The 23,849-nt window shown below is 43.0% G+C and overlaps 1 protein-coding gene across 1 annotated transcript in view; it reads left to right on the top strand.

The window, feature by feature from the left end:
* Window positions 1–23,849, top strand: part of LOC308459251 (ATP-dependent translocase ABCB1-like) — a 56,064-nt gene that overhangs the window by 5,468 nt on the left and 26,747 nt on the right. Inside the window, 12 exon segments of the mRNA XM_080974385.1 lie at window positions 286–340; window positions 4,085–4,232; window positions 6,873–6,939; window positions 9,898–10,089; window positions 11,899–11,977; window positions 11,979–12,071; window positions 13,053–13,177; window positions 14,731–14,902; window positions 17,694–17,807; window positions 18,281–18,391; window positions 19,789–19,914; window positions 21,822–22,025. Coding sequence (XP_080830511.1) covers window positions 286–340; window positions 4,085–4,232; window positions 6,873–6,939; window positions 9,898–10,089; window positions 11,899–11,977; window positions 11,979–12,071; window positions 13,053–13,177; window positions 14,731–14,902; window positions 17,694–17,807; window positions 18,281–18,391; window positions 19,789–19,914; window positions 21,822–22,025 — 1,486 coding nt within the window.

The following is a 23,849-nucleotide window of genomic DNA, read 5'->3' as shown; positions in this document are numbered from 1 at the left end:
CCAATTCTGAGGAGCAGAAAGGGATTTTAGATTTTGTATTTTAATGTCTGCTCTTACTGGTGTCTGACCATAATTTGATGGTGATATGAGACTGACTTAAGAGATGTTACATGCACACACATTTTAAAAGGGGCTTTAGAAATAGCTGCAAAATGCATCACACAAGAACAAATGCAATTTGCTTTTATTTTATGCCTTCAAGGGGAAATTTTGTTTTTGTTTATTGTTAACGGTTAAACTTGGTTCTTCTCTGAAATCTCACAAAGCTATTTATTATTTGTTCAGCAGTAAAGAAAAGCCAAGCAAAGAGAAGCCTAAGAAGGTCAGCCCATTTACAATGGTAAGCTCTGTTCCATGTGTATATTGTACTGTACTTCAATTGATGTACACTTCTACAGGCCCATTGCAGATGTAGCACTGGTGATCTTTTAATAGATAAGACATCAACTGTAGACTCTCACCTCTTTCTCCTCACGTGCAAATTTCACCCCTTATTCTCTTATCAGCATTAATTATGTGGTGCAGTGTAACATCTTGATCAGTGTTAACTATGGTTAGCTTTAACCAGGATCTGCAGAGTCTGTTAAACACTAATTAGGGTAAGCCTTCATGGTTAAATTAAGGCTGTGTGCACATTGCATGCTTAAAACACAGCAAGGCTGTTCTTTTTCTCAATCAGGATTGAAGCTCATTTGGGGGGGAAACACATCAAATTGCAGTATTTCTATTAGAAACAACAGGAGTGATATTGGTTGTGAATAACCTTATGTGTACACCGCTTCCGAAAGCGGCTGTGGGAGCACACTATATGCAGAGTAAACAAGAATGTGTACACAGCATAGTTAGTCTTGATGATGTAACACTCTCGGAAGAAAGAAATAGTTTACATGGAGAGGCAAGGATATGGTAGTGAATGGCTGCATAATATTTGCACTAGGCTATTGTGTCAAATATTAAATGTATATTAGGTGAGTAAGGACACAAGTATGACTGATTGCTATCCATAGGGTACTTATGTTAGGAAACATCAACCCTAAAGAACGACATCTTCATTTGCATAGAAATGTGCATTTGTTCGACTCTCACTGGAAGCCTTCGTTTTTATCCCATCCCATTTCCTGATGCCAGAGCCTGATTTCTTAAACTGGTGCAAATCAACTGCTCAAGATTTTGCAGCCTCCCAAAATGACATCCCACAACTATGTTACGAGTAGAGTGCAGTTTGGCAATTGCAGTTATTAAATTTATGCGACGTTCATTTGTCAGATCAGGCAGCACAAATACCAACAAACTATTGAGTCAACTATTTGCCAGACCTATTTTGCAAGTACAGTGGTACCTTAGTTCTCAAACGCCTTCGTTCTCAAACGCCTTGGTTCCCAAACGCCGAAAACCCGAAGTGTTCCAGTTTCTGAACGTTTTTTGGAAGCCGAATGTCTGGTGCAACTGTCGGCTATTGTTTCCAGGGTGCCTGCACCAATCAGAAGCTAGTTTTCGAACATTTCGGAAGTCAAATGGACTTCCAGAATGGATTAAGTTTGGCATTTTTGCTGTTTATTTTGCATTTTTGTTTTTGAGGCTTTTTCGGTTAATTTGTTTTTGTGACTATGTGGGTGATAATTTTCATCATCTACAATACTGTCTTATTTATTTTACAGTACAGTACATTGATTATTGCTTTCATTTTATGGATCAATGGTCTCGTTAGATAGTAAAATTCATGTTAAATTGTTGTTTTAGGGGTTGTTTTTTAAAAGTCTGGAACGGATTAATCCGTTTTGCATTACAGTACTTTCTCTGGGAAAGCACACCTTGGTTTTGGAATGCTTTGGTTTTGGAACGGACTTCCAGAATTGATTAAGTTTGACAACCAAGGTACTACAGTATTGCGTTCAGTTCTCCACCTTGAGATCAGTGTGGATGCATTGGAAGGAGTTCTGAGGAGGACATCAAAGATGGTCACGGGGTTGAAAGCTAATTCTATATAGAAAGTTTGACGAAACTGGGGATTTAGCTTGGAGAACAGGAGACTGAGAAGGGAACCTGAACAGCGGTCATATTCTTTTCTTTAATAATAAAAACACAAGAAAAGCAACAACAATTAGCTCATTAACAATACAGTAAACAGCAATGCATCCACATTAATTTATGCATACAGACTGATGCATGCCATCTGAATGTCTGAATAGGGGAAGCTGAGGGGGTGCTGCTGACCACTGGAATCCCCTGCTTTTAGACTCACAGAATTATAGAGTTGGAAAGGACCACGAGGATCATCTAGTCCAACCCTCTGCAATGCAGGAACATTTTGCCCAACAAAATATTGGGCTCGTTGGATGGTTGCAAAGAGGAAGAGAGGAATCCCAATGCCTGAAGCTGCCCCTGTTTTAGCAAGCAGCCCATCTCTCCTATTTGTCGAAAGCATAGATGGGTTAGATATTTTCTGATGTGAACATAACCACCCCACCAGCATCTTAACAGCACATTGTTAGGTGGCCCCTTCTGGAACACTTCCTACAGATGGCGTCTCTGAATCGACACTTGGCACGGGAATGGTTGCCTCCGCAGCCAGCACATTCCGGTTGGCCCTTGGACTTCTGTTGGAACTTCCTGCGCTCCCGCTTTGTCTGGTGCACGTCATCGTCTTCACTGGAGGATGCCTCCTCACTGCTGGCCTTTTCATGATGCACCGGAACTGGCTCCCTAGCAAGACGCGGGCTGCTGGACTTGCGGATCTCCTGGGCGGAGCGTTCAGCAGCTTCTGAGGCCACAGCCTCCTCAATGGCTTTCTGTAGCGTGAGGTCTGGCTTGGCTAGGAGGCGCCGTTGCAGATGGATGTCCCGGACCCCGCAGACGATTCGATCCATCAGGGCATCGTCTAAGTCTCGGAACTCACAGTGCATTGCAGCCTGTCGCAGGGCGGTGGTGTAGTTGTTGATTGACTCCCCCTCTGCCTGGTTCCGGTGGTAGAACGCATGGCGGGCAGCAATCTTGGACGGCTTTGGTGCGTAGTGGTTGCGGAGCTTCTCTTGGATCGTGTCCCATGGTGTTGCCTGGACTGCTTCAGGCGCAACCAACGCTCGGGCCGTCTCAAACACCTCAGGCCCACAGAGGCTGAGGAATAGGCCCCGCTTCCGCTCCTGTGATACTTCTGTCAGCTCGTTGGCTTGGAGGTAGCAGTCGAACCGAGCGAGGTAGGAGTCCCATGATTCAGAGGCTGGCGCAAACGGCGGTAGAGGCACAAGTGAAGCCATGATTCCGATGCCGGCGTGAAGGGCGATGGATGGAACACAGTGCTCTAGCCAGAACAGTCAGCTCTGAATTGGTTCTGCCCAGTGATTTCGCTCAGTGATTTCGCTCTGTGATTCAGCTCAGTGATTCAGCTCAGTTCAGAGGCTGGCCGCATCTGGCTGTGCTCTGATGTCCATCAATCCCATCCTCGTCGCCAGTGTTAGGTGGTGGGTTGACATAGCAGCCGGCACAGCGATTTCTTCAAGTAGCTCTTTATTATGGTAAGCTGGAATAGAACTAACTGCGAACAGCTCAGCCGGCCTGTATTTATAGGCAGCCGGCTGTCAACATTGTAACCACAACAGCCCAGAGTTCCCGCCTAAAATAACTGCCGCGGACCTGAGTGAAAACTATCTACAGACCTGAGTGAAAACTATATACAGTATCCCCCTGTTGGCCCAGGGTGAAACTACACTACATAACACACATCTTCTGCACAAAGCAGAATGCCAAAGCTCCCATACTACATCGGGCCATTTTTAGTTGTGTTCATCCTCTTGCCAAAGTACTTGTTCAGAACCAATAGGAAAACTCGTATTTGAGCTACCTCAGGAGCATAGGGAATTACTAGGAGTGGCCCATCAGAGGATCTCAGGTGATCAAGGTAGAACAGTGCCACAGTTCTGTACTTGATTTAATGCCAGTGAGAAGGAATGGGGGGGGGGGGAATCAGTAGATTTCTCTTGTGATTTTGTGTTATCTGTGAAATACTGACACAATCAAATGTTTGTTTTATGTGCTTTGTAAATGCACTTTACTTAAAACACTGCATGTGGATTTTTTTTGTTTTCAGTTTCGTTACGCTGACTGTTTGGATAAGTTGCTGATGATATTAGGCACCGTCATGTCAGCCCTTCATGGAGCCTCCCTTCCTCTCATGATGATTGTTTTCGGAGACATGACAGACAGCTTTGTTAATGCAGCAAAATATTTCCCTATAAGTAAGTGCTATCTTAGGGAGCAATCATTTTTGAAGTTTTCATATAGTAAATGTGTGCTTCTGTTTTTTCTATTAAAAACATTTTTAACGTGGCAACTTTGGATATAAAACTGGGAGAAAATAAATAATTCGCTAAAAACAGAAGCCAGAACAGCTTCCTCAGGTCTCTGACTTCCCAGCTGCATCCGAGAAAAAGAAACAGAGAATTCTTGCTTCAGCTCGTTCTTTGGTCCTGTCTAGGTCAGCCTTCGAGGACTTTGTCCCCTCTCTGTCTTTTGCACTGAAATTTCCATCAGTCCCATCTAGCACCATCAGGCTGGCCTAGGTCTAACCTTGCCACCTGTTACTGCTGACTAGGCAAACTCCCTGACCTGCTTTCTTCCCTTCAAGAGTGGCTTGACATATTGAAAGGGGAAATGGCCTATGGCCTATGGGCTACTTTACAAAATAAAAAACAGTATCACCCTTATAGTTAAGAGCACGTAGTTAAGCTCTTAAGGCAGGTGCTCATCAATTGCCCTGAACAACTACACTTCATTAGGTACATTTTTAGGGCATGTCTAAGGATGCACATTTGCTTAGAAGTCTAATTGAACTTGATTAAACAAATGTCTGATTAAAATGGAAGACTGGACTGCATGCTCCATTTATTTCGTGGGAATGACATATCTAACACCTTCAAAACTAAGCTCATGTTCATTGCAGTAGTCAATAAAACCTGTTATTTGGTTGTATATAAGTATTTAATCAACTTACAGTATCTTGAAATAAAAGAGAAGTGCCCCTGTTCCAAAGTCCTGCAATCTACAGTCTGAAAGTGTGCACAAACTGTTCTCTTTTATACCATACTGGGGTGTGAAAAGCTGTTTCTTAATATAGCTAACTGCTTATTTTGTTAGGACAGTGAGTCTTTTGAATTATATTGGTTTTCCTGGAAGCTTCTCTCCAAGGAGAATATCTAGTCAAAATGCTAATAGCTTGCAATTGAAGTCTATTCATATCAAACTCATAAGAGAGTTTATTGGGAGATGGAGCAGTCATTCCCTTAATTAAGCTCTTAAGGAAGAAACAGCATCTTTAGTATTGATTTAATGAGAAGATGGAACTAGTGTGCATTCTGTTAATAAAGCCCTTGAAGAAAACAAGAAGTATAATTTGCACTGATTTAATGAAAAGGTGGCATCTAGGGGCGTATTTAGTATTCTTTTCTCATATTTTGGTCTTTGTTACTTACCCTAATTTCTCTTTCTCATCTGTAGTCCTTTAGAAAATGTAACTTTTTTTAAAAAAAATGATCTAACTCTGTTAATTACATTGAAAAATGACTTGTCCAAGGTTCTTGCTTTGCAATCTTGAATACAGTGTCTTAAAAATTTATTTTAGTTATTTAAATGCAAAGACTGAATTAGAGGGCCCTAATAACTCAAGTAAATGATGCAGAACAACACAGAGGCTCAAAGTGTTTTTTAAAGAAGGCATTTAACCCAACTTACTTTATTTTATTTTATTTTTAAAAACAGCATTACTTAGTTACACACACACCACTGCTTATTTAGCACCTACTTGTTTATGAATCAGTTCCTCTAATGATAAGTGTATACATATTATATATATCCTTTATATCCACATGCAACTTGTGGTGGCTTATATAGAGTTCCTAGATGCCTCCCCATCCAGGCATTGACCAGACCCAGGCTTGCTTTGCTTCAGCAAGGTGTTTGTTTCGTGTACCTTTGCACCATGTCCTGAAACCACTTATCTTTATAGCTGATCAATTGTCTAGCTGATCTTATAGTTCGTTGACTCAACTGGCCTCTTCCTTTGGAAACCATGCTGTCTTGGTTTCAAGGAAAAGCACTGCAGAATAGGAACCATGGGATTTCACTATGTTTGGGGTCTCTAACGTGGTGACGATGGGCACCATGCTGGTTTGAGGAACCCCTCCCCATTAATGCCAAGGTTTCCAGCCACTTCCAATTAGGGTGGGTTGTTTGGTTGAGGGGTGTTGCTTACTTTTTTCTCTCTGTTTGATTTGTTTTGGGGTGCCTGTTTGTGGTGGTTTTTTGGGGGTGTGGAAAGTTTTGAGTGCCACCTGTTTCTCTATGGTGAAATGGCTGTTTTGTGGTGCCCACAACAGTTTTCTGGGGGGAATTCCCAATGTGCCCAGGTGTCCAAGTAGGCTAGGAGCCCCTTCACTATGGGATTAGAAAATACAGTAGCTGAAGTTGTGCAGTGTTTGAAATAATGCTCCTGATAAATTAACCGTAGAAGCTGCTAAGGTGATAATGGTGACTGAGAGGATATATCAAATTCAACTTTTTTTTTTCTCTCAAAAGGACCTTACATTCACGTTCAGCTAGAAAAAGTAAATCAGTTTCCAGGAGGAGAAGAGGGAAGAGCCAGAAAGGAGGGCAGCCTGAGACAGTCACCCAGATATGAGCAAAGGACATCAGTGGGGCTTTGCAACTGTTCTGAGGTCCTAACAGTAAAGTGACTGAGAAGTGTCGCTCTGATCATGGTCTGTCATGGATGGGAAATAGGCTGAGCTTTACCAAACAACAAGCAAAAATGAGTTGGTAGTGTGATAGTGCTATCTTTAATAATAATCACTTAACCTTTCCCCCCATTTCCTTTCATTTAGGTAACGGATCTTTAGTTAATGTATCTCTCCCTAATATTTCTGAAACCCTGCAAGAGCAAATGACAAGGTACCTTTTTATTTTATTTTTTAAGGCATTTTGATCATTACATATACCGGTATTTTGTTCCGTATCTCAGATGTCCCTTAATATAACAAGGCAGGTGGTGTGAGCCTGGATACAGTATGGCAGTAGTTTGAAAGTCAGCTTGTGGTCTGAATATGTTTAACAGGTATCAAAAATCTTAACAGTTGCTTGAAGGAATCGGGCTGACCCTCAGATATTTTGCTGTCTGTGGCAGCAGTGCCCTTCATCCCCTTTTTATGAATAGAAGTTAGCTAGATCCATGAGTACAAGTTGGCTAGATTGATACACTGGCAACAAGAAAGCACCTTCTACCACACCTGTGGACAACAGGCTAGCATAAGGAGTATTGAGCAGGCCAGATGGTACTTACAACTCTGCCCCCTTTCAGTACCTCACTGCCATTGGCTCCCATTCCTTGCATTTGTTGCTTGAGGCAACAGCCTCACTCTACCTAATGGTAGGGCCATCCCTGGTAGACCTTTATGACTGTTCTGCAGTCTTGAGAGCCATGCCTGCGTAGGTGTGGTTCAGTCACCCAGAATGGTGGGAGGAAAGCATTCCTGTGCAGAAAAATGCCACTACCAGTCAGGAGAACTCCAGCATAGTCTCAGAACATAGTTTGGTAATCATATTTATTTATATATATATATTACGACTCCCATGTTGAGCACTGTCTCAGGGATGTTTTCCACATGGCTGGAGTAACATTTAAAACAGTTAAAGCCTATTAAGCTCTCCTTTCCCATTTCTTCTCCCTTTTTGCCTTTCACCCTCTCCCTTCCAGTTACCTTGTGAGCTTCATTATGAATGTGAATACAAGCCTTAATGCTAATGTGGCATAACTCATTTCGTATACATAGTTGAAACTTTGGCCTCTTGAAGGCCCAGCCTGTATGTACAAAGGGCAGAATGCATCCTGGATGAAAGCCTGAACTTGTTTGCTTCTGAAATCAATCTATCATTGCAAGCGCAATAAATTATGTCTCCTATGATAGGAGAAAAAAAAGAAAAGCCCAAGTGATTTCACAAGCACAAAAGACTAGAGTTGAAAAATGTGTAGGGTTGTCACTGTACGTGTTAAGTAGGCATGCCATTTCCTTCACATGCTCTGTCAAAACCTCACATTTCAATGAGGACATCTCACTACAATGAACTCTTGCTGTCTTGCACCTCAGCTGCTTCAGGATTTATACCCTGTTATTTATGTATTCCTAAACAGGGGTGCCATGGCCCCAGGAGCAAAGTTCTTGAGGCAATGCAAACCAGGCAACCCCCCCCCCCCGATGACCCCACTGCTTCTCTCTGCCCACCAAGGGCCACGTCAGCCTCTTGGGCTCCCCCTGTGCAGGTGGGCAAGTCGGTCAGCATAGCTCTGCTTTGCTGCTTTGGGGGTGGGATTGCCCTGGTGGCGTTGACAGTGAGGGCTGGGCTGGTGCCTCCTGCCCGCCCCATGAGCCAGCAAACTATGCTATGCCACTGCAACAAAGGTACAGTGGTACCTCGGGTTACATACGCTTCAGATTACATACACTTCAGGTTACAGACTCCACTAACCCAGAAATAGTACCTCGGGTTAAGAACTTTGCTTCAGGATGAGAACAGAAATTGTGCTCTGGTGGCGTGGCAGCAGCAGGAGGCCCCATTAGCTAAAGTGGTGCTTCAGGTTAAGAACAGTTTCAGGTTAAGAACGGACCTCCGGAACGAATTAAGTACTTAACCTGAGGCACCACTGTATTGTTTTAAAGGGCGCCCCCCCAACTTGGTTCCATAAACTCAACTCTAGTGCCCCCCTACTCTACCCTATAAAAAAGCATTATTCAAAATATAATGACCCACTAGCACAATAAAGAGTACAATAAAATTTGGAATAATAACAATTAATTGTACATTTATTCAAAATCCAATTAAAGCTATTTAGCTTAATTAACAATGTTGATAATTAATTCAGCAACAATGGTATCGCTGGTAGTCAGTGATTATGAGACTTTTCAAAGTCTCATAATCATTTACACCTCCAACTCCCCACCCTTCTCCTTTGCCTCTTAGTGCAACAAGCTAAGATCACTGAAAGGAAAGTAACAGTTAATGACATGAGGGCGGAGGGGAGAGGGGGCAAGCTTCTTGTCTGGAGGGGGTTTACTCCCTTTCGCCCCCTTCTGGAGCCACCCTTGGAAGTACATCTTCAATTAACACACGTTTAAACTATGGAAACTGCTACCATAAAATGTCGTGATTAAAACTGCAATCCTAACTCTATTTACCTGAACCCCACTGAATTCAATAGGACTTAATTCTGAGTAGGCATGATTAGGGTCGCACTGATACTTGGCAAACTCAACCTCAAATGGCACGGAAAGGGAATTGGAGAAATTCATGGGGGATCACGTTAGCAATCGCTCTAGTCGTGAGTGAATGACAGTGCTATCTCCAATATCAGAATACCAGGTGGTGAGTCCCAGCTTCAGAGTGCCAGAATGGTGTGATGGTTAAGAGTGCTGGAGACCAGGATTCAAATTCCCACTCAGCTGCGAAGCTTACTGGGTGACCTTGGGCCGGCCACCATCTCTTAGCCTAACCTACCTCACAGGGATGAAATGGGGGGAGAAGGAGAACCTTGGAGGAAAAAGTGGTATATACAGTAAATGTAAAAAATAAACTAATAATAAATAATTAATAATTAATAATTAAATAATAAAACTATCACTTCCCTGTCCTGCTTGTGGAATTCCCATAGGCACTTTAGTTAGCCGCAGGGGGCAGGAGGAAATGCTGGACTAGATCACGATGGGCTCCAGCATTGAGACAATCATTTTAGCTGCGCATATTGAATGTATTTTAAACTCGCAAATGAAAAATATTCTTCCCAAAGACCATTTTGTGATGCTAAAGACTTGCATGGCTGCCCTTCTTGAACTTGCCTCTGCAACATTGTGCTTTCAGACATTCATACTATTACTCAGGAATAGGAGCTGGTGTCCTTATTGCTGCCTATGCTCACATTGCATGCTGGACACTGGCAGCCGGCCGCCAGATCAAGAGAATTAGGCAACACTTTTTCCATGCTGTCATGCGGCAAGAAATTGGATGGTTCGATGTAAACGATGTTGGGGAATTGAATACTCGTCTTATAGAGTGAGTATATCTATTTAATACGTGGCTGGTGTATTTTCTTCAACAGAAAACCAAATTTTAATTCTGTTACTGGCTTGATTAATCCGCGTAAAAAAATTGTGCTCGTTCCAGAAGCTGCAGTTAGTGCAGAATGCTGTGGCACAATTGCTGACTGGAGTGAGACTTTGCTAGCATATAGCACCTGTGCTCAACTGGTTTCTAATCTGCTGCCGGGTGAAGTCCAAGTATATAAATTAGCCCATAACAACTTTGTGACCAGTTTATCTGTGAGATCACCTTACCCTATAAATGCCGTTGTGACCAACTCAATCTGCGGAACTGGCACTGTACCGTGTGTCACATAATACCAATCATGCATCTGGACGACCTATACTTTGGAAGCCCCTGTCTATTGAAATCAGGAAGTCATCTACACCGTACTCTTTTTGATGCCTACTAAAAGCATTTTTTTTAGACCCAGATTTACAGAATGCTGATGTGTTTTTAGTTTACTGCAGGTTTTGATTTTCTGAATGTTTAATTGGTGTTTTTTTTAACCGTTACCTTGTTTTCTTCTTTTTGCAAAGCACTTCAAGGTTTTCTACATACAAGCAAAATATAAATTTTATGAAATAAATAAAAGCAAGAAAGCAAGCAGAGGTTCCTGTATATTGGTAGGGTTTTAGGTTTTCAGTTTTTAAAGTAGAATTGCCCAGCTTAAAGTAGTATTAAAGCAGAGAGGAATATTAAAATTGAGAAAGAGAGAAAAATTTTTAATAAGGGAAAAAGGGCAAGAGGTTTAGGGTCCAGTGCAAAAGACCAGGTTGTATCCAATGTAGCACTAAATTAAAGTCACTTAATGGTGTATTTGTTTCTCGGGTGAAATGTTTTGCGGCAGGGGATTCTGTTGCACAAGAGAGTGCATAAGCTGGTTGCTGGTAACCTTTGTTGGCAATGACTGCTCACCATTCCTGACGTGGGTGGCTTTTGTGACCCACGGGGTCACGCCTACCTTGGCTGCCCGTTGCTCCTCCCCCTGGGCCGTCCCCATAGGCTGCAGGGCTTCCACCTGGCCTGCACCATCAGCCAATCCGGGGGCGGAGCTGGGAGCCAGAAAAGGAGACTGCTGGCAGCGCAGGTCAGCCATTTCGGTGCAATCTATTGCACAAAGAGTTTCTCCTAGTGCAACTGCTGCATTGGATTCCTCTGTTGTGCAGCATTAAAATGCACCTGCCCGCTAGCACAAGGGCCTTTGCACTAGGAAGGTAGGGAGCTGCTTTATACTGAGTCCATGTAGCTCAATCTTGACCACACTGACAGGCAGCATCTCTCCAGGGTCTCCCAGTCCCTACCTGGAGATGCCAGGGATTACACCTGGGACCTCCTGCATGAAAAGCCGACATTCTACCACTGAGTTATGGCCCTTCCCTTCTAGCAGATACAGAATGCTGGATACAACCCCATGTCCCGAAGGCCAGTCCCTAATAATGCTACTGCTGTCAACTGTGGAAGAATATTGTTAGTTCATTGAAGATTATGCTGGGATAAACCTGCCCTTAAAGTGTCCCATGACTCTTGTAAAATATCCACGTAGATCTAAAAGGCTTTGCAGGAAGGGGATGGGGATCAGAACAGAAGTAATTACTTTTTTTACTTTCAATGAAAACCTGTAGCATTGGCATTCGTATCTCTGGGGCTAAATGAATATTTTGTAGCATTTGAGTTGTGAATTCAGTAGCAGCGTTAACAGGAATACCTTGTAGAAATGCATCTTGTTGGTTTTCCTGACCTAAATTTTGCCCTAATTGATTTACCTTGATTTGTTTTTAGTGATGTCTCCAAGATCAACGAAGGAATTGGTGACAAAATGTCAATGCTCATTCAGGGAGTAGCTACATTTCTAACAGGAATTTATAGTCGGGTTTGCTAAAGGATGGAAATTGACTCTTGTAATACTTGCGGTCAGTCCTGTTCTGGGGCTCTCAGCTGCAATCTGGGCAAAGGTGGGTATAATTTTGCTGAAATGCTAGGGTACCATGCACATTAAGTATTGTTCGGTTATGACAACACCACTCTGGCTGCCTCTAAAACTTTGCTTCTGATGGCTTTTGTGTTGAGCAGAGATAACTAAGGTCAGCGAGGGCTTTTAACTTTCTGGCAAGCTTCTTTGCTTCCTCATAGCATCAGGTTAGCCCAGAAGCCATGTTCCCTTCTGGGCAACATTCAGAGGGATGCCAGTGGGGGTGAGGCCAGAGGCAAACATGGATGGAGCAATGGATGTGAATGTTGACCTTAGTTTCTGCTCACGCACCACGCTATCCTTTGTCCAGACAAGCAAGAGGCGATGTCAAAGTTCAAGGCCACATTTCAACTAGTCAAAAGCATTTGGGATGCAAAGCAAGACCAGTGATGGGGGTGGCCTGGAGAGAGGTGGGACACTGTGGGGACAGTTCTGAGGGCCAGATAGGGAGGCTTGGAAGGGCATTTGGCCCCTAGGCCTGAGTTTCTCTACCCATGACGTAGATCAGGGTTACCCAAACTTGAGTCTCTCCAGCTGCATTGAGACTACAGCTCCCATCATCCCTGACCACTGGTCCTGCTAGCTAGCTAGGGGTGATGGGAATTGTAGTCAAAAAACAGTTGGAGACCCCAAGTTTTGGAAAGCCTGACCTAGATAATTTCCACAATATGTACATGTCTACAACATCACTATCACATGCACAGCATGTGAAGCTTTTCTGGGGGAGGGGAGTGTTGAGTGATTGGGTATTGCCTGTGTGGTCTCTCCATTGTTGGCCCCTGCTTTGTGAATATTGATTAGAATATGCAGGGACACAGATTCTCGACCACTGTATTATACCACAATTGTTTTGGAGCATTGTTTTATTTAATAGGGAAGTATAGGGGAAGGAAAAGAAGCAAGTGTCTCACACACAATTGTATTGGATCATAGCATTGAAATTGGCAATGTCTTTATCTCACAGGTCCTTACTGCATTCACCAACAAGGAGCTTGCTGCATATGCAAAAGCTGGATCTGTTGCTGAGGAGGTTCTCTCATCAATTAAGACGGTGATGGCTTTTGGAGGACAGAAGAAAGAAATTGAGAGGTCAGGTTATGCTTTGTGGCCACTGGCTATAGATATACACCTGGATTATTCTGTATTTGACCTTTTCCAAACCTAGGGTTGCCATACGTCCAGAATTTCTCAGACATTCGGAAGCAGTGACTGGATGGAAATTGCTAAAAAATTCTGGGAAAATCCAGACATATGGCAACCCATGTGGGCAGTGTCATTTTTTGTGATTTTGCTTAAAAATAGCTCAAAAGCTGCTTCTTTCTTTTCTGCAAATTTGCCCAAAAGGGTCAACAACTTTGGCAAGAAAAAAACCCCAGCAACAACTTTTCTGTCTGGATTTTCACTGTTTGAAGTATGGCAACCCTACCAAACTCTAAATGATACAATCTGAACTCTGGCTAAATGCCACCAAAAGTTAGTGAGCAGTAGGCCAGTAATGCCCCCCCCCCCCCCCCCGCTTGTTGATGATTTAAAATGAGAAGGGCTATAACTCAGTGGCCTGGAAAGTTGAGATGCCTATGGAGCTGCGACCCCTGGGCTTGCAGCTCCTGATCCCTAATTTAAACATTCCCTATGTAGCTACTCCTGCCTACAGGTAATTGGCAGACAAGAGATACCGTATTTTTCATTCTATAAGACACACCAGACCACAAGCACCTAGTTTTTGGAGGAGGAAAACAAGAAAAAAAAATACTCTGAATCTCAGAAGCCAGAACAGCAAGAGGGATCGCTGCGCAGTGAAAGCAACAATCCCTCTTGCTGTTCTGGCTTCTGGGATAGCCGCGCAGCCTGCATTCACTCCATAAGACGCACACACATTTCCCCTTACTTTTTAGAAGGGAAAAAGTGAGTCTTATAGAGCAAAAAATATGGTAGGTGGCAAACTGAATTTGAAGTGAAGCCATACAGTGATCCTTCCACTGTTTCTGGCTTCTAGAATGTCATGTCTTGACCACATCATATAGCACAGAACTTTCCAAACTTTTCCTGTTACTGACACTTTTTAGACATGCATCACTTCACGACACAGTCATTCAGTTTTACTTGCAAACTGGAGGTTAAACTAACCCCTTTCCAATTCTGGAGCACGAGGAAAGTTTGCATGACACACCTACACACTGCAGTTGACACACGCGCCACAACACACAGTTTGGAAACCTGTGATATAGCAGAGGCAATTGTGTTGACCATTCAAAATACTGTAGGGGCAATTATTGAACTAGGGGGTGTGAGAGAATATTTTAAAAGTTGGAATGATTGTGTTAACAGACAACTATCTTGGCATTTGTTTAGGACCTAACTGGCTAGTTGTTGTTTTTTGTTTTAGCAAATTACATAAATTTCTGCAGAAGGAGTGCTCATTTGGAACCACTAAACATACATTTTTATCACTTCTGTGTAGGACTTTAAAATATATGTACTGTACATAGATATGTTGACTACAAAAAATATTTTATGTGTGAATGGACTGGGTATTTTCAAAGAAATTCTAGCAAAAATAAATAATAAAAATGGGAGAGAAAATGCATTTTCCTATCAATTGGAGATCATATAATTCAATCAGGCTGCTATTTTTCTTTCAGATATCATAAAAATTTAGAAGATGCTAAAAGACTTGGAATTAAAAAGGCTGTGACTGCCAATATGTCCATGGGGATTGCTTTCTTATTAATATATGCTGCATATGCATTGGCTTTCTGGTATGGAACTACCTTGATACTGGATGAAGGTTACAGCATTGGGAAAGTCCTGACAGTAAGTGTTGGTGAACAGCTGTTCAGTCTTCTCTCCATAAAGGTAAAGGTAAAGGGACCCCTGACCATTAGGTCCAGTCGTGACTGACTCTGGGGTTGCAGCTCTCATCTCACTTTATTGGCCAAGGGAGCCGGCGTACAGCTTCCGGGTCATGTGGCCAGCATGACTAAGCTGCTTCTGGCGAACCAGAGCAGCGCACAGAAACACCGTTTACCATCTCGCCAGATGCTTGACATGCTTTTGAACTGCTAGGTTGGCAGGAGCAGGGACTGAACAATGGGAGCTCACCCCGTCGGGGATTCAAACCGCCAACCTTCTGATCGGCAAGTCGTAGGCTCTGTGGTTTAACCCACAGCGCCACCCGCGTCCCCCCCACCAAAAAAAGGACATATTCTGCACTAAAATTCAGGATTGCTCAGAGGCTAAGTGGGTCTTTGTGATGAATGATGAGGCTCTGTACATTTCACTACCTATGAACTGTCATATTGGTAGATGCATAAAAGCACCCACAAAATAAATAAAGTATTGTATTTTTTTTATGCTGCTCCTCCTCCCAAAAGAGCTAAGGCTGCCAGACAGCAAAACTATGCCATTTTGGAAAAAACATTGGCCCTGTTTGCTGGGGCTGATGGGAATTGTAGTGCAGAAGCATCTTGAGGGCCAAAGGTTCCCCACACCTGGTCTAGACCATACTGAGCTAAATAGACCAATGGTCTCAGTATAAGGCCGCTTCCTATTTTCCTCCAGGCTCTGGGGAGTCCTTGAGCAGGATACCCTCCATGTGCCAAATTCAGCAGGTCTACCACCTAACTGCAGTAGATTCCAGGATGTTTTTGTCAGTGGGAACCCATGCTGGGATTGTGGGCTGTCTGCAAATGTCCAACCTTGCCAACGCTTGACACTGTCCCTGTCTGCCACTTTGAGAGTGTACCTTTGGACCAGTCTGTTGGTTCATAGCTTTGCTTTGCTTTCCCCCTTATCCAAGTCTGTGATGACTTGGTCTGCTTGCTCCATCGCTGCCTCATTTTCTTCTGTGTCCCTGACCTTGCCTGAACTTTCTACTTCAAGTTCCCAGGCCAGTGACGCCAAGTGCATCCTGGTTTATCCCCTGACACATGCGCTAGCTTCCTTCCATTGTGCAGCCGAGCATTGTGGTGCTATGCTCCCCCTGCCAATTTAAGCAAGGAGGAGGAAAGGGGCTGTATATTATGATTTGGGGAGGCTCCGCATATCTCTCATTCACTTGCTGGCACAGCATGAAAAGGCATAATTTGGGGGGCAGGTGGGGGAGGTACACAGTGTTTTTCATCCCCTCCCCTGTTCTGCCGTCCAAAATGTGGAACCAGGCATTAGGAAAAAATTAATGCATACGGAGCTGCTCTAGGCCTCATAAATAATGCTTTTAGGCACAGAAGGATTTTCCATAGATTTAGCAGAATAGTTGGTTTGTGGCTTGATAACTTGAGGGGATCCAGAAGCATCATCTCAAGATAATTTTCATTGGTTCATTGGGCACAAGCCTATCGGGTGAAGGCCCTGGGCCTGGTGGCTGTGAGGTTGACTTTAGCACCTGAGCACTGGTGCAGGTTTCCACTGTGGGTTTTCTAGAATAGGGTGATCTTTCATGAAGCAAGTGACACAGAGTTGCCTGGTGATACTCCACTATTGACAAGGTTAGCATGGCATTTTATGCAGAGAGAATCTAAAAACACTATTTTGCAGTGGAACTTTTTCCTTGTACTTAAACCTTTCCCTGTGCTTATACCTGCTTGATCGCATTAAAATTGGATATAATATTCTCTGGACCGCATTATTTTTAAGGGGACAGCAAATCAGGTTGCCACTGGATTATGTTTTGTGTTGTTGTTGTTTATTTGGAAGTGTAACATGCTTTCTAGAAACAGTAATTACCAAGGGCCTGCCGGGAGCCTGAAGGGCTCTCTCCATTTGGCTTGGGGTGGGGCCTGACAGGCTCCATAGAGGACTGCTGCTGCTGCTGCTGCTTCTCGACAGAGAGGGCTTCTTTTTTAATATTGTTTTTCTTTTTTATCTATGTCATTTTAAATTGTTATTGATATTAATGTTTTAGTTTTAGATTTTATGATTTATGTGGAAATGGTTTTCCATTTGGTTGTGCACCTTTTGATGTGTTTTATTTATTGTTTATGACTTTTGTTATGCTAGTAATTATGTAAATCTTGTCATGTTGTAAGCTGCCTTGAGCCTTGTTTTAACTATGGAAAGGCGGCATACAAATAAAATGATGATGGTGATGATGATTTACTTTTCAGTAAATATGCTTAGAACTGGGCTTTTAGAAGTTCCTTGGGATTTCTCTGGATTGCACTCAATCAGGGATCTTATCAGATATTTAATCCTCAGTACTTTTTACTGAGCTTTCATCCTGATTTGCACAAAGTTTGTGGGGAGGGTGTTTAATGCTGGCTACTTATTGAGATTTCATTACAGTATTTCTATGTGGGAAGATTATGCGATTGTTATCCCATTATTTTTTTTAAAAAGTGTATTTCCTCATTACTTTCTAATCTTTTTAGTGGGTGGAGTGACCAAAATGTCAAATCCGCTTTAATTATGCAACCTGTGTTTGCTGGTATGCGATCCCATCTGCAAAAACGATAGTCTGGAAGCACCAGTCAGCCTTTGTTATCTGCTAGATACATGTCTGTTTGCTGGAGATCAGCCACATCCCAGTTAAGGAATGTGGATCCTATCTGGCAAAAAGGATTCATAAACATATTTTCTTTCTGTTTTGAAAAATATTCCTGTTTAGGTCTTCTTTGCTGTTCTGATTGGCGCCTTTTCCATCGGTCAGGTGACTCCAAACCTAGAAGCGTTTGCTATTGCAAGGGGAGCAGCTTATGCAATATTCAACATCATAGACAATGTAAGCCTCTTTTTTAGAGCTTGAAATGATAGTGAGCCAAAACGTCTGAAATCTGTTGTAAGTTTGTAATCACCGCTGGCTGAGATCTGTCTACCTCACAGGGTTGTTGTGAGGATCTATGGTTGCAAGGGAAATCCTTCCTCTGATGTTGGTGTTGGGAAGAAATCCTCTCAGTGGAAGATTTTCTTCCTGGCTAACGATGGCCTTAGATGAGGTAGGGAAGAAAGAGTTAAACCTCTCTTTCCCACGACTGTGTTCCTGATTAAAAGGGGGAACTGTTTGTTGTAAAAGGGAAAAACTTGACAAGTTTGCTAAAGACAGTAGCATCTAGTCTAGATGGGTCTCCACTGGTGATGAAGTGAACAGAATCTTTACATGCTAGCTTGGTATCCAAAATTTCACTTTGCTTCCAAGTTTCAGAAGAATGAAACTGACCTGAATTTGATTTTTTTATCTTCTTTTCTTTTCTACAGGAACCTAAAATTGACAGTTATTCACCAGCTGGCTACAAACCCGACCAAATTAAAGGAAATCTGGCTTTCCAAAATGTGCATTTCAAGTATCCTTCAAGGCCAGATGTTCAGGTACTCTAGGAGTTAAAATCCATACGAGTTCCCACTTACCGCCATTGAAAATTTAACATGTTTGCAAGTGTTAAGGGGAAAATCAATACACAGTCCGAATGGTGTTTAAAATGCATAATTAAGCACAGCCGTTCTAAGTGCTTTTGTAGACATAGACTCATAGAATTGTAGAGTTGGAAGGGACCCAAGGGTCCTCTAGTCCAACCCCCTGCAATGCAAGAACCTTTTGCCTAAAGCAGGGCTCAAAACCCTATTGGAGCTGAACAATAACGGAGTCCCACTGACCCCCGTACTGAAAGTAGATTCTTCACACCAATACAAATGTTGCACGTCTTGGGTACAATCTGCATGAAAATCCTTTTTGTTTGTAAGGCATCCTCTTATCAGTATTTTTGCAAATGTATTTGCTGTTCATTTTCGTTATTATTTCTTACCTGCCCTTCCCCAGATTCTCCCAGGGCCAGTTACAGCATATAGAAACACAGTAGAATTAAAACGACAATAAACACCAACAACCCCCACCCATAAAGACATAATGGTATAAACACTGGGTTCTTTTGTGCTGTAAACTGTTATCTAATTTTTTTGAGCTGTAATCTAATTTTTTTGAGTTTTTGAAGCTCAGTAGTGAATGCTGGTTTTGACATTTCCTGGCTTTTGTCCTTTAAAGCTAGACAAACACAGACAAAAAAACACATACCTCCATATATGGCCCAATCAGACTTGCTGTGATGAAATCTGTTTCAAGGCAATTAACATAAGAAGAGCATGCTGGAACAGGCCAATGGCCCCTCTAACTCTTCATCCTATTCTCACACTGGCCAACCAGGTGCCTGCAGGAAGCCATCATGCAGGATTCAAGCACAAGAGCATTCTCCCCTTTGTGGTTCCTTGTTGTTGTTGTTTAGTCGTTTAGTCATCTCCGACTCTTTGTGACCCCATGGACCAGAGCACGCCAGGCACTCCTGTCTTCCACTGCCTCCCGCAGTTTGGTCAAACTCATGCTGGTAGCTTCGAGAACACTGTCCAACCACCTCGTCCTCTGTCGTCCCCTTCTCCTTGTGCCCTCCATCTTTCCCAGCATCAGGGTCTTTTCCAGGGAGTCTTCTCTTCTCATCAGGTGGCCAAAGTATTGGAGCCTCAGCTTCACGATCTGTCCTTCCAGTGAGCACCTAGCAATTGGTATTCCGAAGCATCGCTGCCTCCAATTACAGGTGTTTGTGTCAGGGAAACTTGCTGTGTCTGATTTGTACTTATGAATGTGCTCCACTATCGCTCACTTTTCTTTGAGCTTGCATCATGACTGTGCATTCCAAGGACCTGGATACTGCACAACCCTTGCAAATAAAATAAAATTATAGCAGCTCTCATTGTGTGTCCCCCCCCCTCTCATCCAGGTGTTAAAAGGCTTGAATCTGAAAGTTAACAGTGGACAGACAGTAGCCTTGGTAGGCAGTAGCGGTTGTGGGAAAAGTACAACTGTTCAGCTGATCCAGAGGTTTTATGATCCTATTGAAGGCATGGTAAGATACTTGATCCAAATGCCCATAAAATGTTTTTTTTCCATGAGCACTGTCAATATCAAATGTCAGATTATGGATATTTTATTTGACCTGGGTTTAAAAGTCCTATATCTGCCCTGAAGTATTCAGGGTAAATAGTGTCAGTCTTGCTGTTAATATTCTTCAGATGAAATTCTTACACTTGCTTTTCTTTATAATATAAACTCAAAGCTAGTTATGAAAGAATTAGTAAAACACATAAAATGCAGTAAAAACAGTTGAAATGGAGCCGAAACCTATTTCAAACAATAAAACCAAGAGCAGGATAAAACAATTCAGCATAAAAACTGGGAGGCAGAACTCTGGGCTGTACAGAAGGAAAACCAGGAAATATAACAAGGTCTTGGGAGTTCAACAGGAAGGAGCAGGACAGAACACTCTAGGGATGAAGTTCCATCTAAAATGCATGGCTTCCCCCAAGGAATGTAGAGTTCCCTGGATTCTTTGGCGAGAGAGCCATGTGCTTTAAATATGGGGCAGCATGTGTGCTGCAATAGAGAAGGTGGGGTTCAGAATCAGTTGCAAGGCGAGTTTGTGAGAGAGTCTCAGGTCTCAAGTGGTAACAGCTCTTCTTCCTCCTAGATCTCTGCCCGCCTCCCCTCCATTGTCTTACAACTTTTCCTGACATCTCCTTCCCCAAATCCAGCCTAAACGAACCAAAACTGTGTTTCTTTACATCAGGGGTGGCTAACTCCCAGTTCAGGAGCAGATCTATCCCCTCCAACACCCCCCCCCCCAAAAAAAACCACCCTTCACTTATTTTTATGACAACAAAGAAGGAAAACAAATAGATGCAGTGGTGGGATGGGCATACACCGGTGCCTTAATGAAGAGGCAATTTACTCCTTTGCTAGTCTTTACATTGATAATTTGATGAGCAGGGAGGAGGCAATAATTCTCCCCTTCCCCAGCTGATCTGCATAGATCAGCTGCGGAGGTGTATGTGTGTCAGGGGCTGTGTATCCTGTGTGTGCATGTGAGACTGTGGGTTGGCCGCACCCACCAGTAGCACACAACCACCAAAGGGTTGGCCAAGGCTGAATGCAGCCCTCAAACTGTAGCAGTGTGGTGTGGTGGCGAGAGGCTAGGAGCTGGGAGGTAAAGGTAAAGGGACCCCTGACCATTAGGTCCAGTCGTGGCCGACTCTGGGGTTGCGGCGCTCATCTCGCTTTATTGGCTGAGGGAGCCGACGTACAGCTTCCGGGTCATGTGGCCTTCATGACTAAGCCACTTCTGGCAAACCAGAGCAGCACATGGAAATGCCATTTACCTTCCCATTTATCTACGTGCACTTTGATGTGCTTTCGAACTGCTAGGTGGGCAGGAGCAGGGACTGAGCAACGGGAGCTCACCCCATCGCGGGGATTCGAACCACCGACCTTCTGATCAGCAAGTCCTAGGCTCTGTGGTTTAACCCACAGCGCCACCCGCGTCCCAGGAGCTGGGAGACCAGGGTTCAAATCCCCACGCAACCATGAAGCTCACAGGGTGCCTAAAGAAAGAAATTTAGCCACCCCTGCTTTACATGTTCATGCCATCCTCCTTGACTAGGCGGACTGTCTATTTCCTTTTTTTCTTTGCTTTGTCAGGCTTATCTCAAATTTGTCTATCCCTCTTCCACAAAAACCTTGCAGCTGACTACCACTAGTAATAGGCTGTTGTCTGATCCTGGCCCTATCCAACACCCTCTCCCCTACTTTCCTGAGTAGATATGCCCCTTTCTTCCACTCCCCTTTTCAAACTATGTACTATACCCATGATAATATTTTTCCTTTTACTTCACACATTCTTTTTATGACAATTTGCCAGTATTTATTCTGAGTTCTGAGTGGAACTCTCTTGTGCGATTTGTGTGTGCTTCGTTTTAGATTACCATTGATGATCAGGATATCAAGACCCTGAACTTAAGGTACCTGAGGGAGATTATAGGTGTGGTGAACCAGGAGCCTGTGTTATTTCAAACCACGATTGCAGAAAACATTCGATACGGCCGTGAAGACGTCACCATGGAAGAGATTGAAAAAGCTGTCAAGGAAGCCAATGCTTATGACTTCATCATGAAACTGCCCAATGTGAGAAATTAGGATACCCTCCTCTGCTTATCTTTTTTTAATGCCTTGTGTGATTTTTTAAAAGCTGAAATAAACCAAGCAGAATGAAATATTGATTGAGGGCTGCCTTCTCTAACCAGTGTTAGAGAATTCGCTGGGTGTCAAGATCCTAGTTTTGGGGCAAGTACTCTTTGGTGAGAGAACCCCAGGTTCAATTTAAAATCACAAGATATATAGCAAAGTAAAGCATGGAAATATATGCTGTAAGAGCTTTAAAATATGCCCTTGTGAGTTCCAAAACATCCCTCTTCCCTTAGCATAGAAAAGACCCCGTGTTTGATAAGTTTAAAATGGGTTACTTACAAACTCTCCAAAGGTCATGTTCATGTGTTTTCCATACACCAGTCAGAAAACACAGACAGCAAAACTTGGCTTCGTTACAATGGTGGAAGTTCATGAATTGTTGGTACAGGAACTCAAGAATGGCTTATAAAAGCCATGTGGTCTGAGCTTAGACCACGCTGAGCCACTCAAGTAGACAGAAGAGGAACAATAGGCTTGATTGCTCCCTCCTCCCAAGGTGAGGGGGTGTGCCTAGCCAAGCCTGGCAGGAAAGCTTACTCTACGATGTTAACCCCTTCATGCATCGATTAGATTTAAGCATGTTTGTTATATGAGGCTTGGTTTTTTTAAAATGTTATTTATAACTTTCCCATAATTTCAATATATACAGCTGTGAATACGTTTATCAACCCAATACTTCTAAGCTTCCCATCCCACCCCTCCATGGCTTCCCTTTTGTTCCTTGTTGTGCTGCGCCTCCTTTTTAAGCACCCATTTTCACTCTAATCTCTAGCCCAGTTGTTAATTACTGCTTCTCACACACCAAATCCTGCTTGTAGATTTACGGTATCTGACAATTATATCGTTTTTAAATAATCTACGAATAGTTTCCACTCCTCCCTCAGCCAAGTCTCGTCTTACTTGCTGATTTTAGTTGTCATGCTGGCCAGTTCTACATATTCTATTAGTTTATTTAACCAATCCTTTCTTGTTGGAATTTGTTCTTTCCATTTTTGCACGTAGATGGTTCTTGCAGCTGTAGTTGCATAGAGAAAGAGGTTGAGTACCTTCTTAGGGATGTCAACATTTGTTATTCCTAATAAGAAAGCTTCCAGATTTTTTGGGATTGTTGTCTTAAAAATATTTTTGAATTCTCCATAAATCATATCCCAATATTTTTTGGCTTGCTTACACATCCACCACATGTGAAAGAAGGTACCCTCGGTCTCTTGGAACTTCCAGCATAAGTTAGATCCTTTTTTATACATCTTGATGAGCTTGCTAGGGGTCAAATACAATCTATATATCATCTTTAATAGATTTTCCTTTGAGGTATAGCACGGGTTATATGAGGCTTGTTATCCAACCCGGTGTGCTCAATATATTGTTGGACTATGGTGCCCATCATCCCTAACCATTGCCCATCCTGGTTGGGCTGATGGGCTTTGTAGTTCAAAACATCTAGAGGGCAGCAGGTTAGGGAAGGCTGCAGCTTTTTAAAAGTCTCACGTGGAGTCTGGAAGAAGAATTAACAGTGTTTCCTATATCTTGGGGGATTTATTTTTTTAAAAGTTAAAGGTTGAAGGTCTTAATTATTTATGGGCACCATGCACACAATGCTTCACAAAGCAACACATGCAAAATCAGTGCGAGGGGATTGACAAAGACAGGGAAGAAACTTGGAGGGTGAAGGTAACAGTGGAATAAGTGTGTGTTCCCGGGAAGAGGAATTTATTGTTAGACCACACTGGGAGTAGTTGTTGGGGTGGGTGGGTAGGGAAT

This window comes from Podarcis pityusensis (assembly GCF_964106645.2).
Source record: "Podarcis pityusensis genome assembly, chromosome: 12".
In the NCBI taxonomy this organism is placed as follows: domain Eukaryota; kingdom Metazoa; phylum Chordata; class Lepidosauria; order Squamata; family Lacertidae; genus Podarcis; species Podarcis pityusensis.
The sequence above is the reverse complement of the archived record's forward strand: the minus strand, read 5'-3'. Positions and strand labels throughout refer to the sequence as shown.